The sequence below is a fragment of the Camponotus vicinus genome, unplaced genomic scaffold (genome assembly GCF_025532165.1).
Source record: "Camponotus vicinus isolate PSW18456_S1 unplaced genomic scaffold, iyCamVici1.0 SCAF_11, whole genome shotgun sequence".
Classification (NCBI taxonomy): domain Eukaryota; kingdom Metazoa; phylum Arthropoda; class Insecta; order Hymenoptera; family Formicidae; genus Camponotus; species Camponotus vicinus.
The window spans coordinates 14,581,113-14,601,085 of NW_028141947.1; the positions used below are offsets into that span (position 1 = coordinate 14,581,113).

Here is a 19,973-nt window from a genome sequence, read left to right on the forward strand (position 1 = left end):
CTCCAAAAGAATTATTTAATTTTAGTCAGATGGTGTTTCATGTTAAAAATTGAACGATTAAACTTGACGTAAAATCTTTAATTAATTTTCGTGAACTTTGCAGTTTAATTCGTTTTAAAAAAAAAAGAGTTGTTTTTTAAAATATTGATCCATCTTGATTCGAGAGCAAAAGATGTATATGGTATGTACATTTTTTGCCTCCCGTTTACTTGCAAATCTATCTCCATTATTGGATCACGTCTTTGGCACAGAGACTGCTCTCGATATTCCGCAAGACAGATTTTTCATTAAGATTTATGTACCGTCCAGAATACGACCGGTAATTTTTCAATTCCATTCGCAGGAAAGCCGTAATGAAATATTGCACGGGGGGGTTTAATGTACTCGAAATGCCTTCTAAGAATTCAAATTTTTCTTTTCCTCTTTTATACATAAATCTACGCATCACACGTTTCAATCAGTTAATTATACATAAATTGATACCTGTCAATAAAATGTAGATATTTAACGGTGTTAATAAAATTTCACGTTGTTTTTGAAGACACCTTAGGAGCAAAATTCGCGCGAAGAATTTTTCGCGAGGAATGAATTTTCCAGCAAAATGCGCATAAATATTTGTTATTCCGGCATACTTAATGAGCGACGTAGAAAAAAAAATGTTCATCGCCCGCGCTATATGCAAATTCGTCATGATATAAAGCCTGCGCGCTTGGAAATATGCTAATTCAACCGACGTCGTTTTGCGAGCTCTCGATATTCAGTACTGTCCGTCCTTCTTCTCGCCTGTCTCGAATAATTCTTGCTCAGCTGAGATTATCCAAGCTAAATTAACTTTATTCAGACTGTATATTAGCACCTCCTCTCAAATCTAAATATTTTTTTAAGAAGAATATGCAAATCTGGCGTTATTTTTCAAAAGAATATATATATGGAACATAATTTTTAATGTCATCGACAAAGAAAATGTATTGGAAAATATCTCCAATTATTAATCCATAATTGATAATAATATTTAACCAATATTTGAAATGCCATTTTGATTTTCAACAACTGATAGTATAATTATAAAATGCATTGTTAAAGTAATATAAATTTGTTGGCTATATACTAATTATTTATATATTAAATAATGGATTTTAATTAATAATTTGCTAAAGCCCAATTATTTCCTGATTTTGCTTTTGAATATCAGTGAAACAAAGCCCATAAAACAATGTATTATACCAGATCTATCTCTGTTAAGTATACTTAACAGAGGTAATTTCGTGAGTTGAAACATATAAAAGACAATGGCTGAAATACATATTAAAATTAAAAATTCTCGACACGCATCATGTACATACGTGCATACATGTAAAGATATGCCTGGCAATTTTACCCAAATTTTCGAATAACTTTTTGCTGTTGAATATTTGATAGCATAATAAAAGAATGTTCGATATAATCAAATTCACGTTTTTGCGTTATCGGATTCTTTTTGTAATATATGTATTGTTTATTTATAAAAGAATAAAATAAAATACAATATACTTTATTATAGAATTTTATTATAGAATACAGCGAGGCAATCCATCGAGCAAGATATCAACATCGCTCTAAAGTCGCATATCACTGTTAAATAACAGCATTTGGTGTGAGGTCTGGATAGCTCAGTGGGCAGTAGGCCCGGAAAGCGAAAGGCTCGGGTTCGATTCTCGATCCAGCCACTTGCACCTCACATATTTTTCTAGTCCACGAATATTGTTTTCTAGCAATTATTCATTGGGCTGAAAAATGTGTGAATGCTCTCTCCACAGGATATGCGTCGGTGCCGTTGCCACGGATAGATTCTGTCGCTTGGGCGTATAGACACGTCTGACCTCCTTCCAATAAACATTTGCGTAACGAAGCAATGGTGACAACTACACAGTTGTTTTTATACCCACTCAGTCAGCCAAATAATTGTTCTGACAAATTCCGCCAAACATTTCCGCACAATTTCGTCTGCTACAAATTAGTCAGAAAGACTAATAAGATAGGCTGACTAGAATATAAATATACATATAAAAATAAATATTATATATTTAATGTTTTATATATTTATTAATTTGTTTATTGTTTTTTGTTTTTGTTTTTTTTTATTTCAGGCAAAAATGGAAAACAAATAATGGAGTTAATTAATTTTCAGAAAAGGAAATTTAACATTATTTGTTAATTTTCTAGTCCGAATAATTGCTAATTGAAATTTCAATACGTGACAAATTCTAAAAAAAGATTATATGAGATATAATTGATTTATTAATAAATTTGTATATTATGCATTTTTTTTAAATAATTATTCTGGAGAAATAACTTGCGTTTAAAGTGCAATTTATTTGCGAAATTGTCTTTGATAATTTTCTATATACCGTTTTATGGAAATAGAAGCTTCTTAGATGCAGAATGCTTCTTTGAAATTTTTGACTGAGCGAGGCTCCACTTCCGGTAACAACAATGCAAATATCGTCCGATGCTCCTCAGACTCCGTTAAGGGTGGTTGCCGGGACGATGGGCGGTGAGAGGCGGCCTGGAACTTGAATATCGCATTACAGCGACGAAGGCTTTTCGCAGTGGGTGATCCTGAAACGAGACCCTCCGAAAGCCCGGAGATTTATGCCTTGCACGGTTTCTCGTTTCTTCTTCAACCAAATATCCTCTCCCCGGCTTTTCTTTCACCTTCTTTCCCTCTCCTCAACTTGTTACCCTCCCGTCTCTTTCCTCAATTTTCTCCCGCAAAAGTGAATATTTATGAAAGATGTAAATAACAAGTGGGATAATTTTCTCTTTGGGAGCTACTTTTGTTTACACCATCTTTCTCTCTCTTTCTGTTCTCCATCCTGGAGCTTCTAACCACGTTATTTCCGCTTGTTTCATTCTGCGCATTTATATCTTCTGCGAATAGCGCTGGATGCATTGTATCTGTTTTATTGAAGTACCAAAATAATTTTGACTTGTAAACCTTCTTCAAGGCGCATTGTTTGGAAATCGCTTTTTAATAAAATATCTAAAATTGTTAATCAATAGCTCTTTCTCAAATTGCAATCAAATATTTAATTTGTTACGTTAACTATTTTTCGCCAACGCATACATCTAAGATTTCCAATCTATTTGAAATAATACTCTGGCCAAAGAAACTATCACTAAAATTAGAATATTAAAAAAATACATAAAAAATACATATTATCAAGTATTTACAGAAAATGTATGCGAAGGCTATTATAAATATTATTAACAATGTTACTAAAATTGCAAGCGAATAAAGCAGGCAGTCGACTTCATCGGAGATGTCCTCCACGGAAACGAGAGAATTAAAAACGGATACATTGCACGAGGAAACTGCTCGCAGAAGTCGCCATTGTTCATTGAAAGGATTAAAATTCACGGGCGCCTGGGATGTGGCGCACCGTTCGCTTACTTACCCGGGAGAAAAGAAGAGTCCCTTTTTCTTTCTTCATGCCGTTTCTCGGCCTTCTTTGTGCCTTCACTCCCTACCCTCTTCAACCATCCCGCTTTACCGCCCTCTTCGCTGTTCTCTGTGTTCTCCGGAGAGGCCGCGACCAGCAATCAACGTAATGCACCCGCAGACACACCCCTGCCCTGCCCTCGTCCCTATCGGCACACACAGACATAGATACCTCTGTATGCGTGAGACGAACACAAATACGTCGCATATCAAGGCAAACGGCTAAGGGTACATATCCCTGGGCCAAAGGCTACGTAGCACAAGGGAGTCCCGCAGTAATGCAGACGCAATGGCAATCTCTTCGAGAGCAACGAAATAGATCGTAGGACGTAGACCGATAGCGAAAAAGCATTGCGGTAACCAAGTACTCTTACTTTTCTTTTTCTTCCGAAACTTCCTTCGGAAGTGTTACCATAAGTTCTTACTCGTCGATATGTATCCTTGTGATAAGCGTCGAAAAGTTTGCAACTCGAACACGGCTCGAAATTCTTCGCGCACAGATGCTCTTCGTCCTCTTTGTGTGTTTGCGAAAATTTGTGGAATTATTGAATAGGAGACGGAGAAGGAGAGAGGAAAAGATTCAACCGGGAGAAACGACGTCTTCTACTCATTGCGCATTCGAAAAGTGCCTCGCGGCTTGTTCCGCTGTAAGAGCGATGGTACCCTTCGCGAATGTGTGTTTGGACTGATTTGCGGCAGCTTGGTTAGTTTCCTGGGATATCGGAAAAGTTAGTATGCGTGTGCCTCTTCATGGACATGGACGACGAAGCGTGCGCTCGGGAATTCTGGATAACTTAGGTATAAATCTTGCGTTACTCCGACGCGAGGAATCCTGGAGGAAACGGGAGACATGATCCTTTCTATTCTCTGACGAGAAAAATTGTGAGATTATTAATTCTGTCATTATTAATTCTTTATCGTCGTGTCTTTTGATTTTGAATAATTTTTATCGTTGCAAAAAATGCATCGAGAGTGATTTATTCTTTATATTTTAAATGAAGACTCGATAATCTCGAGACGAATAATATTATTATAATTGACTTTGAGCAAGTTTATGCGTTCCAAGAATATCTTCAGAGTTAACTGCGAATGTTCGTGACAATTTATGGACACTTTGTAATACGGTAGAATGAAAAGGCAGTTACTCGAGGGTGATATGATATGAGATATTAACCCGACAATGACCTAAGACGTTAATTCGTACTGATAATATATATTAGACGTCGTTTCACCCGAACACCAGCGGGCATGAGCGCGCGCCAGTAAACTCATTATTCTTCTTGTCCTGGGGGCTCTTCGTCTACGCGCGAATAATCTTCGTCAGGATTTCACCATTGTATTATTGTGTCTGCCACCGGGTGATAAACTGCGCATTCCGCGGGGAATACCTCTCCGCTCATTACTAATATAGTCGCACGACGGCGTCCTATCGTAGTTAACGGAGCTCTCATTGCGTCCCTGGAGGAAACCGAAGTTAAACACTCGTTCGTTTCAAAGCGCGATCATCTCTCGCGAGAATTCTTCATAAAAAGGATCTTGGATTCAGGGTATTACAAGTGGCGTAACATTTTTATGCCAAAAAAAAAGCGATAAGAATGAATCGTGAATATTTTTGACGAAATAGACATAATTACATGCTTCCTTATGGAATATTCTAACTAATATTCTAACTAATACTGTCACTTTTTTCGAAAAGAAAAGAAAAAAATGGGAAAATAAACATATTGGTTAAAATTTTATCAATGGTTATCAAATTTTACATCAACATAAAATTTTAAAAAGAATTTTCTTATTCTCAGTTGGATTAAATAATTTGTAACTTTATTGGATACATATGGGATTATAAAATTGGATAATAAACTAATCTTTGATTCGAAGCTATAAAAAGTAACGCAGACAAAAAAGAAGACAGCCTCTTAAATATATCATTATAATTTTTCATGGATCGAGCTGATTTAATGAGAACAAAGAAGCAGTTTGTAGCGAACTTAATATCTTCACCAACAATACACAGGCGAGCGCGACGGTGCTAATTCAAGACAGTGGACCGCCGGCGGATTACGGAAACTCGTTAACCAAGTAATACCTTTTAAACGAAGCTTTTTCGCTACACGTACTAAAGCTACCACAAACTTACAGATAGAACAATCCGACCTCGACCGATACGCCGACGATGTATATAATAGCCATCGCGATAACGTATCGCGCGAAGCTGCATGAAAGAAAAGAATGGAAGACCGAGAGAGAAGAGAGAAATTAATTTATTATCACGTTAAGCAAAAAAAGCACAGAAGTATCATCAAGTTTGACCAGTAAAACAATTAATTATATATATAAGTAATAAAAATATCAAAATAGCAATATGTGTACAGCAAGTAAAATAAATAAGATCAATTTATACAAACAGATACAAAATGTCTCGAGATAAACAATAACTTTGGATTGCTACAGAAATTTTTAATCAAACTTTCGAGAAGAGGAACAAGAGAAAGCTTTTTCGATTTCGCGAGGGAGGAAAGACTGTTTTAAGGAGAAGGGGAATTAAAGAGCGACCGCGGATGCAGAATCGATCGCTGAATTACAACCGCGTTATGACTGCGAAACTTGCTAAACCTGCACTTTTCTGGCGGCAGCGAAATTAATCCGCGAGAAAGAAGAATCGAATGACATCGACGATGGGAGCCGGAAGCCGATGATTCATTTCGGAGGAAGCGTACGGTACAACCGACGTAAAGCTGAGCTGGGGATGGAAAGGATGTACGGAAAGAGGATTCGAGAAATGAGAAGCGATTGTCATAGGTTAGATTCGTCGATTTAAAAATGTGCTGACGGGCGTGGACCATCGTTTAGGACTTTAGGAAATTTGTCGGCGAAAATTAACTCCTCTTCTTCTATTAATCTTGCGAGATTTATTAATCTCAGATTGCGAGTGTTTTGTGTATGTAAAATATCGTGTGTGTCGATCTTTAAATTGAATCATATTTTTTTACATATGTAAAAATTGATTCTTGTTACTTACGTATGAAATTATTAGAATCAAATCATGAAGAATGTAAATATAAAACTCTCCTTTCGAGGAAAAAGAGATATATATACAAAATTAAATGTATGTAAAAATTATATTATAATGACTTCTCTCTCTAAATATTCTGTTCTCTTTATTTAGCCGATAGGTATGCACCTGAAAAAATACGAATGGGTGGGTTCGCCAGACATGGGCGACTGCTCGTTGTGGGTGAGATCGGCGACCTTAGAGTTCGATGACGGGCTTTGGCAATGTCAAGTAACCGCAAGTGATTTCACGACGCAGGACGCGTTAGCATCCGAACCAGCGAAGCTGGTCGTCAGAGGTAAATGCTAGGCAAATATATTCTTGTATTAATCGCTTTTGAGCTATATAAATCGTCCTCTTATTAGCAAAAAAAAAGGTTGACAATGTTCTCTAAATATCGTATGATATTCATGATTCTCGGCTATTGTTTCAATAACACCAGTAAAGATAGAGAAGCGTTTCGAGAGCAATAGTGATAATGTTGCATCCAATATATTATGCAACAGAATAATAACTAAGTAATTCGATACGAAGCTGAGAAATCAAATCCCATTGATTGAGTCGAGCCAGCTTGTTTTTTCACATTAGTAGTCGATAGCAAGATAATTGATTTCGCGCGTTTAATGAAACGGCCGGCACGATTGCTAGGCGCGTATCGAAATAAATCGCATAACACAATGAATACTCGCGTAGATTCGCTCGCAAACTTTCTCATTATCGCTACTCTCGGAATTACGGTGTCATATCTCGCGGAATGTGTTTCGCGTTTTTTTATCGGCGAGCGATATTTATGGCAGATTAATATCTCTCGTCCGGGAATAGTACATTACACCGAATATAGTCCGATTAGCCGTGTAAAATCGTCCCGACTCTCTCGATGTTATATTCGCTCGGTAATCTCACGATACAATTAACAATGAAGCAACGGGATTTATTTCTGCGCTGTGAAAATGGAGTTTGTCACGGCGGGGGGATGAAAATCTCCGCGTCTCTTTTTTTAATCTTTATGTCTCGCAGTAATCGGTTGCACGTTTATAGTGACCGACAATCTGAGCATCCCGATATTTTATTTCATACATAATTAAAATTCAATCGCGTAAATTTATTTTTTTTGCGATATCATGATTTATACTCGACATAAATAAATTTTTGCGAGAGAAAAAAATAATTATTATAAGCTTTATGATATTTTTTTCAAGATCTCATTACGTCGTGCGGCGATTTTATCAAAAAATTAAAAGAGTATTGAATGATTTCTTATGACATCGTGTATACGAGCGCGTATGGCACGAGCGAAGGCATACGGGATTAATCCATGCTAATTTTCTCATTCCAGTCAGCCCTCAGCGACCGCAGATAGAGTACACCGACCGTCTAATTCTCCCCGGCAGCAACGTGACAGCCCGAGCAGGTGAGATCGCTACGCTCACATGCAGAGCGCGGTATGGGAATCCTTCGCCTCTAATTAAATGGTTCGTAATTGTTGCACGTAGATTCCGTACTACTTAACTTGTGCGCCGCCGAACCTCTTGTTCGGCGCGCGCGCGCGATCTCTCGCTTCGCGTGTCTCGCTCGCTCGCCGTCTCGCCCTCGTTCCCCGTCTTCGTCGTCACGTTCCTTCCGCTCGTTTGCTCGCTCGTAGCGAGCGTAATTATTCGGCAATTTCAGGCTTATGAGTCTGCGAATTAATTAGGATATATCGGTAATAAGGAGAAAGGAATGAGAATCTGTACGGTGCGAAATAATCGGTTGAAGCGCTTGTAATTTTGATCTATTACGAGGATTTATTTATGAGGAATATCTAAGATTTATCAAACGAATGTACTTTATTGTAATGTTATTTTGTATGAAATCATTTAATTAATTTAATAATTTTCGGGCTCGACCACGCGAACGATGCCCCATGTCTTAGATCAAGATGCAAGTCATTATCGATTTTATGGCATCTTTTAACATTGGCACGCCTCTCCTTCGTTGAAGCTTTGGGCTTGTTCCCGTTGTTCGAAGATTCCACGTAATGCATCGAGAACGCTGTCGATAGCAGAACATGCGCTTCATGAATAATCATGATCCATTCTGCATCGTGCCTGGACGAAATTAAGGAGCTACATGATGCATTTCGTGCGATACGACGAGAAAATATCAGACGCGAGTCTCACGCAACGACGAGAAAGCGAATCGCGAAATTCTCTTATAGATTCCGGGGTCGTGTGACTCTCGACTTGTCATTTTCGAGCACGTGGAGAAGGTAAAGGATTTAGTAGTTTTACGACGAAACAAAAACGAACGCCGCGACAGGAGAGGAGACAAATTATGTGTGTATCTGTCGTTCTCTGTCGGCTTTAAACCTGCAATTTTCGGTTAGCGGAACGACATCCGTGGGGCGTCGAGCCACGTTCCAAATTGTAGACGAGATCCCTTGACAAGGCGACCGTTCTCCGGCTGCCTCAGTCCTCAGGGCTCTCTCGCTTATCCACTTACTCACTGGGAATTATCCTAATTGACATACGCAGTACGATGCGGAATATGAGTATGCATAAACGTGTTAATTATGACTGGAGCATAGAGGTCGTGAGAGATCGCTGCACAATCGACGGCGAGTGTTCATCCCAAGAACACAATCGTCGACGAACGAGATGGCTATCGTGGTGATTATTATGTCATTATCGTTATCATTATCGTTACGTCCTCCGCAGTATCATCGTTATTTAATTCTTTGTTATATTACGCTCGAAATGTCTCGAGACATTAACAAAATAACGACGATACACGAGATGGCTATCGTGGTGATTATTATGTCATTATCGTTATCGTTATTGTTACGTTCTCCGCAGTATCGTCGTTATTTAATTCTTTGTTATATTACGCTCGAAATGTCTCGCTTTGAAACATTCTTTCACGCGTATCGGACAGCTTGTTATTGCTAAAAAAACATTTTCTAACCGACCTAGCAAACATCTCGACTAATTATCCGCATATTTCTCTTTCTTGTATTTAACCCTGGGACAGCAAATGGCGTGACACATATGCAACAGACATCGGGAATCTTGACTTAAAATTTTTTTCGTACGTCACATATATAAAGACTAGACTTTTATATTATATTTTGTATTATATTTTTATTTTATTTTTTGATCTAAAAATTTTATTTCGATAAAGTAACATTTAAAAACATTAAAAGAATATGAGATATTTTTCAAAATATATAAATAATGATATTTATTTTAATTTTATTCAATGCACATGTGAAATATCTGTTTCAATTATTGCACAGACATTGCAAATTATATGATTGCAAACATTTGTTACATTTCGCATTATATTTCTGTTATTGTAGCCGATATAGATATATGGCATTTTGAACGCTTTTACAAATCGAAAAGAGATATATGGGGGACAAAAAGATGGATAGGATAGAGAGTCGCTATGATTCAAGTAACGTAAACAATCACCGAAATTAATTTTCAACTCGTGCAGCTAAACTTCGACATAAAAAGATTTTAAAGTGGATGGCGGCCGAGAATTAAATATGAATATATCGATTTGCTCTCTTTTATTTTCGCGGAATATCAGATTTGCTCAAGAATCCATAAGAAATAGCTCAGATATAATGTTTTTGCATTATTATTATAATAACTGAGCACCGAGAGAGGCTCAATTTACGAGAGTGCCCTCGTTTATCAGAGCGAGACTCGGAATAATCTGCGACGATGAGCCTAGGTAGGAAGGCTTGGGAAACGAGAAGGAAGAGAGAGAGAAAAGGTCGGAACCGGAAGAGAGTGACGTCAACGGGGAACGTGCGCGTAAGATAGAGCGAGTCGCGCGCGGCCCGAAGAAGAGGCTGACGAGGAGGGGAGAATGTTGAAGGGGAGCGAGTAAGAGTTGTTGCAGAACAGCCATTGGAAATGCAAATTTTCCGGGCGATATGCAGGTACGTGGGCGAGACCGAGCTGAGGACGTTGCGGCCTCAGGTAAACTCGACCGAGATAGATAATCCGCGCACTTGGGCGACCTACAGTGTTTGCGAGATTCTGGCTGAGCGATCACGTTACGGCCAGCCGATCAGATGCGTTGCCATCCATCCGGCGTACGCTAATCCTACCATGTCGTCCAGCACCGAAGTGAGGTTCGACGTGCGATGTGAGTACAGACTTAATTTCCTCTCGTAAAGCTTCGTAAAAGAATTCATTAGATCCTTAAGTTAATAGAACGGAAAATAGATTCAATGGTTAAATATCATAGTATAAAGAAATATGATAACGATCATACGAAAATAAATACGAGAACATCAGTCTGGTTGAAAGTTAGCATCTATTATCTAGGCTACAAATATCTAAAATAGATATTATACTTTTAATTGGCTACATTTTCAGTAGACGAATTAATTACTCTTCTTTCACAATTGGTAATTAACTTTTAGTAATGAAACTGAATCTCTCTCTAACATTTCATATGCGTCAAATCAATATATCAATGTAATATCAAATATAACATCAATATAATATCAAATTAATATGCCAAGATTATGCGTAATAATGATTGTCATCATAAGTAACGTTATTGGACGATATATGTACGTACATTGTTAATATTCGATGACGCGTGATATAAGTAGAACCATCGTTTCATGTACTAGATTTTCTCTATAGTACAAAAGTAGGTCTCGGTTGCTATAGCATAATCCTCCGCAAAGTTTATGCCTGAATAGACGAGTTTATAATTGATTACGATCGATGACAACAATCGTTGTCTCTGGATTATAATAGCTTATTAAGTGCTCCTAATGGATGCTGTTAATTGGAGAATTTAGCCGTATACAAAATGTATATTAATACAAAATTTTGATTGCTTATGATATAATATAAAAAGAGAGTGTAATATATAGGGGATACGTATTGTGTATGTATATGTGTGAGTATAATTAGTAATAATTATGTTTCTCTGATATCTGCATCTGAAAGCAGGTAATAATACACAATAATTCTGATCGTAATGAATTCTCTATCAAATGTTCACTCGTATTACTTCGTACAACTTGAACATTCGCGTTAAATGTGACATTGATATTAAATTAACAAACTGCATTTCCCATTGTAAAAGAACGTAAATGTACCTCGCTCTAGATACGCGGTAGATTTCGGAAACATGTCACTGTATAACAAATATTTGTAACGTAAAATCAAACGCTGCTCGATTATATCTATCTATATTTGCGAGAAAAGCTGCTTTATTCGAAATATACCCTTCGAAATATAAAATGCGCAAAGAAGAACGGAGCGGTAAGTCGAGATTAAGGTTGTGCCTCGCTTCTTTTTTTTCCACAGTCGTACCATCAAGTATGTTGTATGCATAATGGAAATGGCGGAAGAAGGGAGGAAATATACGACGCTGAAACTTTCCTTCTTTTTCAGCCGCCATCTGCACGCCTAGAAATATATTTCTGATCATAATGAAAAACTTTCGATCAGATTTGCACCAATGTCGTTTGCGGTCATATTTAGCTCGCGTGATCGGATTTTTTGAAATGTTCTCAATTTTTTTATATCAAACTACACACATATAGAATTATTTTTGATACAGAATATAATATCATATTTAATAATAGCAGAAAGGCCAACATAAGATGCAATGTAATTTTGCAGTTACAATTAGTGATTACATTGCAATCTTTCCATCAATATAAAAAAATTATTTTTTCAAAAATTATTTAAAAAATATATGTTTTAAAAAATATATATATATATATATTCTTTATAAATTAATATTTTAAATTATTCAATATTTAAATTTTGCTAAAATTTTGCTTAAATTTACAATATATAGGTAATATATATATTTGCTACAATTATAATTTTTTTTCGAAGAGAAGTGAAAGAACTATTCAATAAATCAAGAATCGATAACCGAATATCTAATCATATCTTTATAATTATAGAATTATTAAATAAATATATCCATTATCGTTTATTTTCGTTTGTATTCTATAGAATGATTTATATTTGATTTTTATATTGGTCTTGACTAATGTATCACTATCGAAACGAAAAAATATCCATTATGTGGTTTGCAAATAAAAGAACAATGTCACGTGCTCAGATATATTTTTTACAAAATAAGGATAAGTTGCAAGGTATCGATATTCTTCCATCGTATTATCAGTGCAAAAATGCATTTGATGAAAAAGTTAGGCGAGCGACTATCGCAGTGTACGCTTTTCACACAAATTGCGAAAAAACAATTCGGTAAAACGTCCGATCATGGGAAACGGTTCGACAAAAAAATCACCGATCACGCGGTCTGGCCGTATAACACACTGACCTCAAATCGCTTCGCATCTCTGACCATCCCCAACAATACACTGATTTAACCTGCACATATACATACGCGTATATACACACATATATACATACACATGTGCGTACGTGCGGCAGAAAACCGCGAGTTTTCTCTCCCTTTCTCTCTCATCAATCTCCCTCAAATCAGTACGTCGTGATGTCATGCGTTTTAACCTTATCGACAATTCGATGCCCGGTTGGAACGTTCAGGCAGATTTTAACGCTTTTTGCGAAACTGTGCTGCGGCAGACAGCGGCCAAATGAGTATTGATTTTAGCTTCACGGCCGGTATCGCTGTACAACTACAATCGAACCGCATTTTCGATAGCGGTATAAATAAGCTTGTTACTAGCCTTTGAATCATTATGTTGATTTTATGATATACACTGTTATATGATTTGAGGTATTTTAGGATCGCCGCTTATATACAATTCGCTTATTAATTTACAGTAACATGATAATTGAATTGTTTGAAGAGAAACAAACTATTAAAATGTTAATGTTACCGTCTGATATTACAGAAGTATCTTATTAAATCCAGTTTGATTTGTAAAAGAAATTTGTATAATTATTTATTAAAATAATTTCGCGAATTTCTTCTAGAAGTTTTGAAGTCGAATCTGTTAAATTCAATGTTACATAATATTAATTAACCAACAGTTTCGATACGATAATTAATACGTTAACCAGATTGCATTTGGGTCTCGTACAGATTTCAGCTCTCCCTCTCCCTCCGCGCCACAAATTAATTTAGCGAACGAAATGAGAAAGCAACGCGGGTATATGTATGTATATACGCTTGTTATAGATTAAAAGGCTCGCGTCCTTTCGCGTAAAGCTCGATGCATTGTAAATAAACTACTAAAGCTTCTATATGTACATATTGACAAATTTTCAATTTGCTGATAATGCTCAAACATACGATCAGTATAGTCATTATGGTAAAATCACTTTAGTTGCACTAAATAAGTGATGTACTAATTTATGTTAATTATCGAAAAACATTATTTTATCCTTTTCAAAGGTTACATATCAAATTATAAATTTGTAGGATGTATTACGCTGTTATTTCTATCCTTTTAAAAACTTGTTTTTTATTATAAAATAATTATAAAATAATTTCTTAGAAAAATATTTCTAATGATTTATGCATGTTGATGATAAATGATTTTGTCGCGATAGTTGCGGTCGGAAATATATCAGCCGCCCGCGAGTTAAACGTATCCGATGTGCTTTATCGAGGCGTGTAATTTCGATCAAGCACCTGATGACGTCAAAAATTGATTTGCCCGTTACCATTCCTAATATCATCTCCAACAACATCATTTTTCCCCTTCCCATCCTCCTTGATCCAATTTCGGGCTCCGTAATTTATAATTTCCGTCGCAAATTTGATCCTGAGTCTCATCGCGGTCCTCTCGAGGACGACTTGCGTGCCCATCTCGTACATTCGTGATGCATAAGTTTGTCTGCGCGCGTATGTATTGATTACGAGCATTAGTCCAAACGGGACTTTTCAGCGCAAATTGAAAAGTTCAGCCTCAAAGCACCGATACATTCGTGCCACTTCGATCGCGAGCCAGGGGGGGTTTTATCCGCGCTAACGAGAGGGTGCATTCTGTGCATTCGATGCAGTTTTCAGAGAGCGTAAGCCGATGCGGATAGGTCAGTAGCTCGGCCATATTTCGGTCAGCGTGTTTTTCGAATAAGCTTGAAACGGTTTCGCATGATCCAAGTAACGAAAGCTGGGGATAAAAGCATATTTATATAATACTCTTCTATCGCGATTATGTTATTAATTCTTGTTGCGCGAATAATAATTCTGCGTTGCGGAAAATTCTCATTTATTTGCTGCGCAAACTCTAATCAACCATTTAATTGTTCGAAATATAAGAGACTGTTAGAGAGAGATAGTTTTTTCCAATTTTAAATATTTTTATGATTTTTGTGTAAAATCTTTCGCGAGATAAATTCAAACTATATCATCGATTTTTCCATTTATGACATATACAATGAAAGACATAACTTTAGCGTTTTTGTCTCTTTCATTCCCCCATCGCATCACTTTCATTTCGTAAAAATAGAGCCGTTTGAAGTTTATCCAAGAAACGACTGGCCGAAATTTGGTCGAATAGGCACTCGTTGAACCATTCGAATCGCGTGGCTTTGGCTTTCTGAAAACTATCATCCCCAAAATAGCTGCACGTCATCACTTCCTCTTGCAGCTCGCGATAGTTTCGCGGATATAGTTCACAGTTTGTCGTTAAATTGCTGCAGACTACTATAATAGGATCAAACTTTAATCCTTCGCAGCGCAGATGCTTTATCAAAAAGAATGTGTAACTTTTTTTATCTATTTTAAAACCTTCGTATGTGTGGCTATTTTTACTATTTCACATATGACTAATTTTTGTATCCATTATGAAGATAAAATGATAAAAAAAGTTGGTTATTTTTCGTCTTGCTAACATAAATATTATAATTCCATTTATCCATTATAATTAAAATAATTTTGCTACACAAGTTACCCGAATTTTTATTAAAAAAATAGAAAACAGTATGAAAAGATTAATAAAATAAATTAAGAAAAACATATGAAAAAATGTAGAAGAAAATAAGGTTTTAAAAGTCACAATTATTGAATATATAATTTTTTTCATTATTACATTTTATCATATTTTATCATAATTTATTATTTAACTTTGATGACTTTTAGTCTGTTGCAAGTTATAATTAATTTTCATCTTTTTTTCTTATTATACTTCTATACATGTATTTTCAACACACTTTTATATATTCAACACTCTTTTATACTTTTATAAATTTTCATAGAAAATTTGTTAGAGAAATGGTCCCTGTAAAAATTCTCTCACGCAACGACTCTGCGATGCGTAAATCTAGTATGGATGCAGCATTTTAACGCACAGCTGGCGCTTGTGAACGAGTGTTATTCGTTCGCCCGTAATTCTCAGTCATTTCTTGAGTAAACTTCAAACAATGACGTGAACGGGGATATGGAAATAACGTCAGAGAAAGGAAACCGTCGACTGAATAAAAGATTTTTCGAATAATCAATATTTCGGCGTAGCGCATAAAACGCATAGGGTACACATTAGGTAATTGAGTTTAGGAAAAATTTTTCGAAAAATTCTCCCCCTTTGTAAAATCAGTAGCATTAATAGCTCCAGCCGGTGTACATAATTTTTATAGGGTACTCGAACTTGAATACTTCATAAACATTCAATAAGTGTTTGATTTCTACCGCACAGCTTTCAATTGCATACCGTTAAGTTTTAATTGGGGCAAATAAATCAGCGAAAATGACAATATGAATAACAAAGCAAGAAAATCTCAAAATTTTAATTTTTTAATTTGGTATACATATATATCGAATACAAAAAAAATTTTATTTATAAACAAAAGAAATTTTTTTTTCTATTTTTCGATCCTTCTTTCCTCTCATATTTGAATTCGATGGATTTTACAACTAATTGGAAATGATAAATTAGTGACACGATAAATAACGGCTAACATAAATATATTTACGCAAAATTAAATATTTAAATAGTGGCGATATACAATTATATTGTAAAATATTACAATGATAATATTCTTAATAATTAGATTATTTAATAAATTTATTTATACAGTGGAATTTTACAGAAAATTTCGAGAGGATCTATGGTTTGTTGCAATTCAATAATTTACGTAAAATATTTTGATAATTACATTCTCAAATGAGAATGTTTCAAAACATGAATATTAATTTTAATGATTGATTTTATGATAAAAAGTTTTTCTTTTTTCTTATAGAAAATGTGGGGAAATTAACATTTTATCTCATCATAGTTTTATAACATCTAAATATTAAATATTTTCTGATTAAATCTGAATATAAATTTTGAAAACAAAAATTTCTTAAAAAAAAAAACATTTTTAGAAAAATAAAACTGAAATTTTTTAGGCTTAATCCATATTGATTTGCATTTCGCGTTATTTCTCTTACTTTCCATGTACTTAGTTTTCATGAAAATGTAACGAGTATGGTTATGCCGTCCAATGTTCACTAAAAGTTACTAAATGAAATTATATTAAACAGAGTTTATTAAGTTCAAACTTGCATAATCGTGCAAAAAAAAGCGGTAATAAAAAGATGTGAATTTATATATAAATTTGTATACAAATGGCTCCATGGCTTTTTCATTACATGGCCTATTCATACAGAATTTTTATGTATATATGTTCTTTAATACATATAGGATTTATTTCAATATACATATTATTTTATTACGATTATTTTATTATAAATATTTTTTCTCTTTGTTTCATTTTGGGAATATCTGACTGTTGTAGATTTTATTCAATTTCTATTATGATTGCGTAATTGATTCCTTCTATCGCGATAATCTTTTTTTATATCAAAGCACAATTAATTAATTGTATTTTAATTTAATGGAAATTAATTTAAACATTATTTGCAATTGAAAGAGAAATTTAGAAAGAAATGTATTAAGTGTATTTTGCTCAAATAATAAAAATATATATGCAAATAATAAAAATATATAATGCACAAATTAAGTTAAAAGAAATCTCTCAAAATAAGTATTAATTACGAACAGTAGGGAAATTTTTTTACAATAAATATATGATAGAGATAGAAAATTATATAATATATGTTTTTATTGTTGTAGGCTCTAAAAAGATATATTATTAACCCTCAATATGATGCGGATTAACTCAATTTTACGTTTTTATGTTTTTAGCTCATCTCGTTGGATTTACCATAATGTAATTTATTGAACGTAATAGCGTTTAACTTTTTTAATGGTTGTGACGATGATCTATTACATGAATATGGAAACGAAACCAGGAGAGAACCGGTTTGTTGATGAAAATTGGCTCTGGTTTATACCGGCGATAAATTAAATAAATATCGAGTAAATAAACAAAAATTACGTCATCATTCGGTGAACAGGATGCCCTGACTCTCTGCCAGTTTTCCATCAAAATCAGCCGAAATTATGGCTCGTGTATTATCGAAGAGATCAAAATTACGCTCCGCAAATTAAAGGGAAAAGATTTATTCATTGCATTATACCATTGCATATCTCATATAAAGTAAACGAAAAATCCATGTATGGCATACACAAGTGTATGAATGCAATGAATTCTCAAGCATAATATTAACGCATTTATTCAGTTTATTTCTTTCTTGAAAACAGAGTTATAAGTTATAACAAATAATTGATCACTTATCAAAAAATCATATGAATTTATGTTTCACAGTGATTAATTAATTATTCGAAGAAGGTAATTACCGCGTGACCTGAGCACGCGCTTTTTCCACCGTGTCCACCGAGTACCATCAGTTATACGCGAAACCAAAGTCAGCGCACTATTTCCGGCTTGCTTAGTCCATCGGGAAAACAGTAGTACGACTGACCGCGTTCGCGTAATTTAATTTCTCCTTAAACCGAAACATCCATCTTAGCGGCGACATCTTTGTTTGATATAAATAGCGACCAAGATGCTTTCTTGGACGAACAGCTATTTGAAAGGAGAAATGATAGATGGATAGGAAAAGAGGTAAAAGAGCGATTTGTTTAAATTCCAAGGCACACAATTGCATAAAATCAGTTAGATAGAAATTGTATAAAAATTATAAACTGTTATTTGAAGGAATATTATACCATCAAACAATGACAGTAAATATCAGAAGCGTATGAAAAAAAGAAAACATATAACACAAAATATGTAATTACGTTTCAAATTGTCAGTCATATATTTCATTTTTCATTTACGATTTTTCTACTTTTATTTCTCAATCTCGAGAGATCGGTTATCGAAATTATTATTATTGCGAGATTTGATGTGTATATAATGCTAAATTAAAATTTTATTCTTAAAGATATCGAGTAGCAAGCACTTCTGAATGTGGATCTTGATTTTAATTACGAGCTCGTTAATAAGAGCGGTTTAACCTGAAAACTTTATGCCGCGGGCCGCGTTTGTTTTCTGTACCTAATGTTTATCTTTCACGGTCTCCCGCACACTGCGACTGGTGATTCTGGTGATGATTAAAACCGGTAACGATGATGGGACCCGTTTTCTCGACCGCATTTATGTTAAATTCCTCTTGTTTACCAAGAGACATGAATATGAAGGAGCTTTTCTAGGATAATTATACGTAATTTCCATGCTGCTCTTATTAAAATTGTTACGCTCTTACTCTCGCTTTTTATTTCAATCCATTGAAGATGGATAACCAGTTTACTTCTGAAGGAGCAGCTCCGCGGGTGATATTATCATATTAAAATCATTAGTCGTAATATCCGCGCAAATCATTTGATGTTAAATCATAATTTTAGAAATATCCTTAACGCTATTGTGGTTTGTTTCTCTTCATTTATCATTCTCGAAATAAAAAAATATGTAACGCTGGGAAAATATTTAAATTTGATAATAATAAAAAAAACAATAGTGTAATTCGATAATAATAAAAATTTCTCAATTTAAAATAAACTCTGGTTTCGAAATAAAACTTTTATTTTTGTAAATACATTTAAAAGTTTTATTTTTATACAAACATTTTCTGTGTATCGGTTTTTGAAATTAAATGAATTTGTTTGCTAGATTTTATATGTACAGCACATAATGATTGAGAGAGAAAGACATTCTATATGACATTATAATATATTATAATATATACATACTCTCTCATGTGTGTGAGGCAATTAGGGTGATCTCGTGATTAACTGCCCGTCTCGCATGAATTTAGACGCGCCGGAGACGAGATTAGTCGGCGTCCCAACCGGCCAGCTCGAGGAGGGCCGCGATCAACTGGAAATCCGATGTCTCGCCGACGCTAACCCACCGGCTGCGATACTCTGGAGGAAAACGAAGAGCCCTGGCATGACCGAGGTAGCCAGTATCGGGGCGACCCTGATGTTCTCCCCAATTTACAGAAATCACGCCGCCGTTTATCTCTGCGAAGCGTCGAACACCGAGGGGGAAAGCAGTCCGATCTCGGTCCAAGTGTCTGTAAACTGTACGTGTGCCGCCGCTATCTCGTTATTCTAATTCGTCATCTTTACTCGATTTGCAA

General features: G+C 35.1%; 1 protein-coding gene across 5 annotated transcripts in view; it reads left to right on the forward strand.

The window, feature by feature from the left end:
• LOC145961290 (irregular chiasm C-roughest protein) overlaps positions 1-19,973 on the forward strand; it is a 152,502-nt gene that overhangs the window by 120,071 nt on the left and 12,458 nt on the right. For all 5 annotated transcript variants that reach the window (XM_083081337.1, XM_083081335.1, XM_083081336.1 and 2 more), the window contains 4 exons: positions 6,648-6,831; positions 7,870-8,005; positions 10,465-10,673; positions 19,647-19,916. In XM_083081337.1, the coding sequence (XP_082937463.1) occupies positions 6,648-6,831; positions 7,870-8,005; positions 10,465-10,673; positions 19,647-19,916 (799 nt within the window). The remainder of the gene's footprint in view (positions 1-6,647; positions 6,832-7,869; positions 8,006-10,464; positions 10,674-19,646; positions 19,917-19,973) is intronic.